Source organism: Sciurus carolinensis, chromosome 9, assembly GCF_902686445.1.
Source record: "Sciurus carolinensis chromosome 9, mSciCar1.2, whole genome shotgun sequence".
Taxonomy (NCBI): Eukaryota; Metazoa; Chordata; class Mammalia; order Rodentia; family Sciuridae; genus Sciurus; species Sciurus carolinensis.
This window is the reverse complement of record NC_062221.1, coordinates 8,118,599-8,128,551: the sequence shown is the minus strand read 5'-3', so window position 1 is coordinate 8,128,551 and position 9,953 is coordinate 8,118,599. Positions and strand designations below refer to the sequence as shown.

Here is a 9,953-nt window from a genome sequence, read left to right as displayed (position 1 = left end):
CAAGTGATCAGCCCTCCATAGCCTCCCCCAGGAGCTGGGATGGCAGGTATGCATCATTAAGTCAGGCTTAAAAATATTTTATTGTAATATATTTCAGGAACATGCAGTTGAATTTTGGGAAACTGACAGCAGCTTCTTCTTATTTTAAATATGATCTGAACAAAGAGGTCAAAGCTATGCCGGCTGGAAACAAGGGCTTGACCTGTCCCTGGCAATAGTGGCTGGAAGGACCGGGCCACACAGCCAAGGAGTCCTAAAGGCCACCCTGCTGGCCGCACCAGCACTGTTCCTCCCCGTTGACCCATGTTTCTTCTCCTCCTTGGGGTGTCCAGGTCCCTTGCAGCTTGGATTTTCCAGCATCTCTGGGCCTGGTCAGACCACCCCCCAACCCTGGACCCCAATGGGCAGCTGCCAGCTGGAGGCTTCCTCAAGGAGTCCCCTGGGGGTGAGGAACACCTGCATGGTTTATGTCCCTGGCAATGCAGCTCCTGGGCCAGAAGACTCCAGCCGGTCACACAGAGGGCTGGTGTGGGGTGCCCAGCCTTCCTAAGTCACATTGCTCCCCCTGTTCGTGGGACCCTGCCTTTTCACTCTGTACCCCACTCCAGGCACCACAAGCCAACTGCCCTGGAGGAAGGTCTTCAAGCGAAGGTGAGCAATTCAAGCCAACAGCCCCAGTCAGCTCCTGACCTGGAGCGCAGCTGCGTACCAGCGCCCCTGCCTTCTCAGCTCAGCAACGGCGTGAAGTGGATCCTCAGCCTTTCAACCACGAGCAGACGGCAGCGAAAAGGCTGAACAGATCTAGCCCCTTGCTAAGCTCAAGGCTAACAATATTCAAGACTTGCTGAAGTTCCTTGGGCACCAACTGTGTTCCCGGCTCCTGCTGTTCCACCTAACCCCACTCTGATCCCGCAAGGCAGGCTCCAGCACAATCCTCATTTCCTACACAAGCACACAGGAGGGCCTGTAAGCCACTCAGTCATGCTACACAGCTGGTAGGATGCAGCCCCAGCCCTGAAGGAGAAGTGGAAAGCTCCCAGGTGTTAGGGTGGATCCTGCTTTTGAAGCACATCTGGTGGAGTTCTCCAGAACCAAAGTCGCACCACGTTCCTCTGCACATCCATCCATCCCCTTGCCCTCCCTGTGTGCAGCCAAGACAACCAGAAGGATCCAGCAGCAGCTCCACAGCATGAGGGTCTACAAAGGTCAAGGCTGCAGAACTGAGCTCACTCCAGGAAGGAAAGGACCCTGCGTGCAAGGTTGGAGGAAGGGGGCGCGTGAAGGGCCTGGCTTCCAGTGACTTCCATGGGACGAATCTGCAGTGAGAACCTGAACAGCCAGCCTGGCACCACACTCATGCCTGGCCTGGGTCACAGGGTTGAGGCTGGATCTGGTGGATCCGGTGGGGAGGTGTCACTGAAAACATTCATGAAATATTTCAGGTCTGTGACCTTTTCCTGAGAAGGAGCAGCAGTTGCGTTATCCCAGCACTAAGATGCATGGCTTTCTGTCGGGAGAATCTTTTCAAATTCACATCATTTCAAGAATCCAAAGGATCAAATTTAATATTTCCCTTGTGAAGAAGACAGCTCAGGCCAATGAAGGCAATGATCACTGTGCTTCCAGGGAAAGCTCTCTACGCTCTAAAGCAAATGTGGAGTATTTCTGGTTCTAATTCAAAAAGATGTCCCCCGAGAGCCCAGAGGGCCACACAAAGGAGAGTCATTTAATGTGAAGCCCTCTTAGCGGTATTTTCTCAATTGAGGATAGGATGGCGTACCTGTCTAAGGCAGTGTCAAGGGCCTGTGGGTAACAGGGAGAACATTTTGTGTGTTTTACTTTTAAGCCCAGATGCTGAACAATAGAGCAATTTTTAAAGTAGTAAAGCAAATTTTTTAAAAAAAATAACTGGCTCCAACCCTTCAGCATCAAAGCTGTCTGGTCTAATGGGATTCCTGTGAAGTGAGATCCAGGGACCTGGGACGAGGACCCGTGCTCATTGGTCCTCACAGGGTCATTTTGTTCCAACTTTGTCAGAGTCCTCAGTTCTCCTGCCACGTGTATCCAGATCCTTGAGGCAGATCAAATACTTCAAAAACACCAAGATTACTTTCACTCCACCACTTTATTACTGGAACATTCAGTTCAGATCCACTTGATAAGAAATACTTTAATAAATATAACATAAATAAGTATAAATTAGTTCACATGCTTTCATGAATATAAAATATATCAATAAATATCTTTAAATAAATGATGCTTGAGGGTTTCTATAAACACCTCAGTACAGAGATAGCTTATTAATTCTTGCTCTTCTAGGAAAGGGAAAGAAACACCTGCAGAAAGGACTCAGTCCCTCCTTAGTAACTTGTTCAGCAGGAGTAGGGAAAAGAGCAGAGAGAAGATTCCTGAAGGAGCTTAGGTACAGCCAGGCCCCTCCCTGGCTTGACCCATACCCATTAAAAATTCTTTGGTTTAGACTTTTATGCAAAGGCACGAAGGCTGGGAGGCAGCTCAGCTTCCTAGGAAGAATTCAGATAGCTCATCACCCTGTCAATGGTCACCGCACGGATCCTCAGAGCGTGAAGAAGGACACAGAGCTTGGTTTTTGTTCTATAAAAATCCGGTGCTTCAAAGGAAGGTCTCTGAGGCACCGTCTCATGGTTGACATTCAGGACCTAGAAGGATAAACACGGAGTATGACATACTGAGTTCCGGAACGGAAACATTCATCTGAAAAAGTGGGTAAAGCAGTGCGTGTGTGCGAGCCTGCAGCAAGCTTCCCTCTCATACTCCATGCCTAACCAGACCAAGGGACCAGGCAGGCCCCAGAGGAGACACACACCTGCTCCAGGCAGTGCACTTTCAGTGAGCTCGGGAGAGTCCTCGTCACTGCTCAGAAAAGTGCCAGCGGGAGTTGTTCTAAATGGCCTGATTCTGTTAACGTAACATCTGCTGCCATATCCAACTTTCAGAGATACGTGAAGAAGCCCCATCCTTTTTCCAACAGGGAGGATGGATTTCTACTGATCAGGACTCTATCAGTAACAGACCTGCTTCCTATAGAAACACCATTCATGCAAGACACACAAACGTGGCAATGCATTTCCCTACTTAAACCCTTTGGTTTGCTGACACAATACAAGATCTTATTGCATGAGGGCCAGTACTCCCATTTGTTTCTCATAAAAATCCTAAAAGAAAGGTAGGGTATGTACAGCCATCACTTTTGACAGAGGAACAGCTGCTGTGCTCCGGGATTGGGTGATCTCCCCCAAATCACCCAACTCGGTCCTGAAGTGGAAACATCAACCACAACACTCTGTTGGTAATATTCTTCCATAGTTGCACAAAGTTCACTGCCTTTCAAACAGTAATCTGGCACACACGCACACAGACAATGAAATGTACTATGGAGCCGGTGACCGCTTTTCAGAGGATGGTTTCTGCCGCCATGTCTGCACCCGTGGCCTGATGGGAAAGGCACTCTCCCCGTCTCTGATGTGCAAGTCTCTGTATTTCGTGTTAACATCATGTGCTGCAGCGATCCAGGAAACTATGCAAGTCCTGCCTGAGTGCATTGGGATGTCTTCTATTTTGTTCACATTTGGTTCAAAATGGAACCGAGCCAGGCACCAGCTCTGCTTGCTTCCCAAGCTGCGTTTGCAGGTGTGCACGAAGCCCCCCACCTCCCCATCCTGGATCCTCTAGAGGACAGTGAGAAGTGAGGTGCAGCAGAGCCCTCTGAAGGGACCCTGGCTCTGCCTCTTGCTCAGGCTGTTGACCTTGGACATGTGGTTCTGGCCTCTTCAGCTTCCTCCTTCCTACAGACCTCAGATGGCCATTGTGGGATGACAAGAAAATGCATGAAAACACTTGCAGAGAGCCTGGCTCACCTTGTGTGGACACAGAGGTTTCTTTTCTTAAGCGACTGCTCACACCAGCCCTCCCTGTGAGGACGCCCTGCAGATCATCTCCCTGGGGATGTGCTCTGCAGGGGCCTTCAAAGCGGGGTGCAGGCCTCTCCCACCCTCTCCATCAAAGGCCCTGGCTGGCTGTGTTCGGCATGAAAGGCACTTCGCTGACCGGCTGGGGCCTTACCTGCATCAGCCCATCGACGGCCGCCAGCAAGGCTTCATCTAGAGAGATCTGCCTCTTAGGATCCATCAAAAGCTTTGCGTTGATGGTCTTGAGCTCCACCTGGTACATCTTCAAGTCCTCGTAGATACTACTAAGGCACAGCGTCTGGGTGACGGCACAAAGGGGAAGACACCATTGAGATGGGCCAAAACCATTTCCTCCGGGGCACTTGGGAAGAGTGGCGAGTCTTACCATCATCCAGGAGGTCCTCCCGGAGGCCAGGCAGCTCCCATTCTAGGGGAAGAATACCCAGATGTCAGCACATGAATTCACCACCTGGGAGGAAACCTTTAATTTTTTACTTACTATCATAAAAGAGGTCCCTCTGGAAGCCAGGCAACTTTCGTTCTAGAAGGAAAAAAGCACAAATTGAAATATGTCTGGTGTTTCACCTCAAACCTTCTCCTATTATGGCAACAAGGCAAAACAAAATCTACCACCTTAACTATTTTAAGTGTGTATTTCAGGGGTGCTAAGCATATTGATGTGGTTGTAAAAACCCTATTTGTTTTATAATGTTTTTTCCAAACATAATTTCTGATGAGAACCAGAAACATGCAAGCTCGGGAAGCAGCGGTGGCTGCCCTGCTCCAGGAGGTAGTCGCTGTACCTGGGCCAGCTCCCGGGGCAGGCAGGCCTGCACTGTGCTGGTTCTGTCCTTGGTGATGTCTTCATGATCGACCTCTTCAGCACTGCAGGAGTAAAACTCCAGGGTTTTTCTTGCCTGGGAAGAAAAGGAGAAGCTCAGCGGAGGTACCTGAGAAGACCCCTGCTCCTGTGAGGCTGGCAGCCTGGGTGCCAGCTAAGCTTTGGCTGGCTGCCCTCCACCTGCACCTGTCTGACCTGTGGGAGGTGCCTGTTCTTCACAGGGTGAAGAACACAGGCAGCCAGCATCCCCCTTCCCTCCTTGTCCTTGGCTTGGGACAAGTCTCCCTGGGTCACATCTTTATTCATCACGTAAACACTGCAAGTCATTCCAACGGAGTGTGCTAATCAGCAGCCACACCACACGGTGACACTTGCTTCTGGCAAAAACTGTGTTTCTTTTGCCAAAGTGCCTGTGTTCTATGAGTATCTCCAACTCCCAAAGGGGGCTATTGAGGCCCCAGTTTGGCGGCTGCAATGCACATGCAAGCCCTAAAGACGAGCTGAAATTTCACTTGTGGTCCACACAGATGGTATCCCACAGGCGTGTTGGAAAGCGCCGCAGAGGGAACCAGGCAATGTGTCCCCAGAAGGCAACAACTTTCTGATCGAAGGTTGACGTCAGTTTCCACAAATGAGCCTATGTACCAAGGGCAGGGCAAAGAGGAGAATGGCATGTTCCCCTGGATTCCAAGTTCAGCTGCAGAGACAGGCAAGTGCTCAGATGACTAGGAGAAGGGTCAGCAGGTGAGAAGCACCATGGAGGGCCTGGAGGCTCTGGGGCAGAGGGAGCCGCACCAGCATGATCAAGGGCAGAGAGAGCAGAACACATTTGGGAGCTCCCTATCTGTAGCAGGTGGACTGACGCCTCACCTCTCATCCTCTGGTATCCACCTCCCCACCCTGGAATCTGGGAATACGCTTTGTGTCGTGGTGATGGAAATAAGGCTGCCAATCAGCTGACCTTATGGCCCGGAGAGAATCCTGGATGATCTGGGTGGACCCAGGGTAAGCACAGGGTCCTCCCGGAGACAGAGAGGCAGAAATGTCAATCAGGAGTGACGGCGTGAGGAAGGATGCAGCAGCCCTTGCCAGGTTCATTTTTTCTTTCTTGGCAGAGCTGGGGTTTGAACCCGAGCCCCACACCCCTTATGAGGCACATGCTCTGCCACTGAGCTACAACCCAGGAGCCGGACTTGGAAGGTGGAAGGGAGCCCAGCCCAGAACCACAACAGCTTCTAGAAGCTGTGAAAGGCGAGATGTCACATTCTCCCCTGGAGCCTCCAGAAAGGGATGCAAGCTCCAAAGACACACCCACTTTAGCCCCGGAGCTTCTGACCTCTCGGGCTGTAAGGTAACACATTTTCGTTGTTTAAAGTCACATTAGTGGTGATTCATCACCAAAAGCATGTGGAGGTGCCAGCAGCCCTGGGCCACACCGACTTGCGCAGACCGTAAAGACACTGGCACAGGGGCCCGGAGTTGCAGTCTTTGGACTTTTCCAAGGCAAGTTGGAAGTTTAGATTCTTCTATGAGAAGTCCAATTTTTCAATGGCATCAAACTCACAAGTCAAAATAAAATGAAGACAACATGGGCCCAACTCTCCGAATTCAGAACAGGCTGTGACTCCCACACGCCTGCCACCTCCGCGTTCATAATGGCTGGTTGGTTGGTTCTGGGAAATCTGACGAGGTATGGCACAAACGCTTCCCAGCAAATTCCATGGTGCTGCCACTTCAGCACTGCATCTGGGAGTGGAAGAATTCACTTCTTCACAGAAAGCATGCATTAAATCTCAGCTCCTATGTCCTGTCTTTGGGAAAAGAAGCTGTAGCTCCGCAGGTGTCACTTGGGGAACCCCTTTTTAATCACTTCTGAAGTATGAGACGCGATCGGCAGTGCATTATGAAAGTTTAGAACAGAAGAAAAAGGACTTCTTTCAGGTCCTCAGGCACTGAGCTTTCTCTGTTATTCATAAAGCAACAAGCTAGAAACTTTTTCTAGTGAGCAGGATGGCAAGAGGATTTTTTTTTTTTTTTTTTTTGCAAGTGCAGGGGTTCTAACTCACCTGTACCACTGAGCTACACCCCCAGCCCTGAGCATCTTTAAAAACATGGGTTTCTGCTTGGCTTTGCAGCAAAAGTAAGAGCCAATTGAAGCAGCTTTAAAAAGGAAAAGAATTTTTTGCATTAAAATACAATCCCTTCCAAAATGAAAGGTATAAAAAAAACTCAGACAACCCTTCTCTATAACACAAAAGTGGGACATGAATGGTCATCATCCTCCTTGAGGTGTGTGGCTCCCGCCCAAAGCATGTCACCACACTGGACGTGGCGAGCAGCAGATGGGACAATCTAGTTCATCATGTGGCCTAGGCCGCAGAGACCCACCCAACTGCTTCCAGGATTGACCTCACCTGCGAGGTCCTGGCACGCCCACTTGTGCTGGCTTGCGGCGGGGTCACCGCACACACTGCCTTCCTGCTGGCAGGGCCCAACCAATGCCACCATTGATCACCACTCTGCTTTCTCTGAGGACACCACTCCACTGAGCCCCTTCAGCTGGCCAGTCATTCAGGAAGTCCCTCCTGCCTCCTGACAGTGGCAGCAGGCACAGCAGCCACTCAGGCAGGTCCCTTCAGCAGACGCGCCAGGTGTGCAGAAGGACACCGGCACTCACCTCCTGCAGGGCACTTCCCACGGCACTCAGCAGGGTCTGGGAGTGGTTGCGGCACTCCTGGGACGCTCCCGGGACTGGGGTGCTCCTGGGGAGGTACCTGGCCGAACCAAGGTGCTCCAGGAGGACAAGGGTGGCCAGGAGGAGGAGGCCTGGAAGTGAAGTGAGGGCAGCAGAGCTGTCGGTGTGGGCTGGCCATCCGAGCCTATCCTTTCTTCTTGGTGCTGACCTCCCTCCGCCCATTACCACCCGTCCTTCCCACCTGAGAGACAGACGGAGCTGTTGAAGGGCAGCTGTCCCTTCTAGGGCTGCTCTGAGGGCCTGCTCTCTGGAATGCCCCAGACAAGGGGTTTGGGTTCAGGGGTCCCCCAGAGAAAGTCTCCCATGTCCTGAATAGGAAAACTGAGCCCAGGAGCAGTAATGACTGGCTCAGACTCAGGACCCCAATCTTTTGGAACAGTGGGGAGTCAAAGCCTCCCTTTGCAGCCAGCTGAGATCTGCTCATGGCTGTGGCTGTAAGAAGTCCAGGCAAGAGATCTCCCGGCGGGTCCTCGGTTTCTCGTCTGTGAAGTGAGCATAATGACAGCTCCCGGGCTATTCCAAAACGAGAAGCGACAGCGCTCGCTGAGCCCAGGGTAAGCGAGTGCCCGAGCGTCCTTTCCCGCTTCTTTCCTCTTTTCCCTTTGCCGAGCTCGGTCTCTGGCCGGCCGGCGGCCGCCTGGGTCCTGCCCCTCTCCAGCCTCCCCACCCTGCGGGCGGCTACTCACTGCGCGAGGACGGCCACATGCTGGGCGGACGCTGAGTCGGAGCTGGACGCGGGCAGGTGGTCCCGGCAGGTGAGTGGCTGTGGGCAGGAGGACCCAGGAGGCCACATTTTTATAAGTCCTGGAGGCGCGGCAGGACTTTCCCGGGACCCAGGGCTCTTGCTTTCTCTCTCTGTCTCTCTCTACATCAGTTTCCCGGTGACACGTGCGGTCCTTCCTGCCGCGGGGCTGGCGGCGCTTTCGGATTAACTCTCGGAGTGCCCGGCGGTGTCTCGGGGCCTCCCCGCCGCCCGCGCGCGCAAAGTGAAAGTGAAATTGGCGCCGAGTCGCTGCGGGTCCTGGGCAAGCGGGGTCCGCCCCGCGGCATCTGGGCCCGCCGGTCCCGAAGCCCCGCCAGCCCGCGCGGCGCGCCGCCCCAAGCGCGCACAAGTGGTGCCGCCCACTTTCCTTCTCCTGGATCACCCACGCGCCCTAGCGGTGACATCCCTCCTGGTTCTGGCTGGAGCGGACCATCATTCGTCATCCATTCCTTCAGATGACCCTCTGTGCCAGGCCGACGAGGGGCCAGTCACAGGACCCCGGGGTGAACACAACCCTTTGGGAGCACCCCATCACCCCACATCTAACTCAGTGTTTTGTTCACAGGTCCTCTCAAGCATGAGAAGGGCGAAACCGGATGGCTGCGCAGCAGCTGCTCTCTTAGAGCACCCAGGTTCTGGCAGCGACCAGAGAGAAATTAGGGTTTGGTGGGAGAAACACCAGGGGCCTGGAGGAAAGGCCCAGAGGGAGGACACTGCTCGGAAGGAGCAGCAGGGTCCAGGAGGCAGCAGAAGCTCCAGGGAGCAGGGTCCCAACCTCACAGGGGAAGGAAATATGGGTACCAGAGTGCTTCCAGGGGTGGCAGCAGGTCCAGCTCCAGAAATAGGATCAGAGCAGTCAGGGAGGAGGGGACAAGTGGGTCTGGGGACCCGCACAGGATGGAGGTGGGGAGCAGGATGCGGGCTTTGCTGTGCATAATGCGCCCCATGCCAAGGAGCACAGTTCTATTCTGAGGGGAGTGGGGACAGTTTACGTTAGGCAGGGAGATGTGGTTGGATTTGCAGGGTGAAAACATTCCTTGGGCAGTACTGTGATCCCAGGGAGGGGAGCAGAGCTGGGTAGGGTCTCAACTCTCTGCTGGACAGAGAGAGCAGAGGGAGGGCAGAGGGATTCTCTGGGTGGTGACTTCACTGGCCACAGTCTCTGGCCACAGTATGGTGACTTCACAGGCGCGAGGCATAGGAAGAGAATGTCAGAAGGGAGATTGTTCCAGCTCCTGCTGGGTCACTGTAAGAGGAGGGGAGTGGAGCAGAGAGAAGTTGTGCTTCGGAGGTGCTGGTGAGAGGTGCTTATTTCTCCCCTAAACAATAGTCACTCTGCCAGTGGAGAGAGGTGGTTTGGTCACCAACTTGGAGCTATTGCTTCCGATGCATCTGGCTGCCTGCAGGGCCTCAGACTTCCCACCTGGTGCTCCAGGGTCTGCCTTTGTACAGAAGCACCAATCTCCACAATGAGGAGCCTTTGGAGACACAGGAGAGAGGAGTGGGTGCCCTTCCTCCTCGCCTCTGGTCCCCAATGAGGTCTGGAGGTAAGCCTTGGCAAGCTACCAGGACCCCTCAGCAGGGCCAGCCTCTGCTGGAGGCCATGACAAGGCAGATAGAGAGGAATCTGGGCTGATACAGACCCTG

General features: G+C 53.3%; 1 protein-coding gene across 1 annotated transcript; it reads right to left on the bottom strand.

The window, feature by feature from the left end:
* Window positions 1-2,120: 2,120 nt before the first annotated feature.
* Il12a (interleukin 12A) lies at window positions 2,121-8,387 on the bottom strand. The gene is made up of 7 exons (XM_047564756.1): window positions 8,230-8,387; window positions 7,466-7,614; window positions 4,751-4,864; window positions 4,447-4,488; window positions 4,333-4,374; window positions 4,102-4,245; window positions 2,121-2,678 (listed from the first exon to the last, which is right to left on the bottom strand). Exons 1-7 carry the CDS (start codon window positions 8,246-8,248, stop codon window positions 2,523-2,525), a joined length of 666 nt encoding a protein of 221 aa, XP_047420712.1. The 5' UTR covers window positions 8,249-8,387; the 3' UTR covers window positions 2,121-2,522.
* Window positions 8,388-9,953: the final 1,566 nt, after the last annotated feature.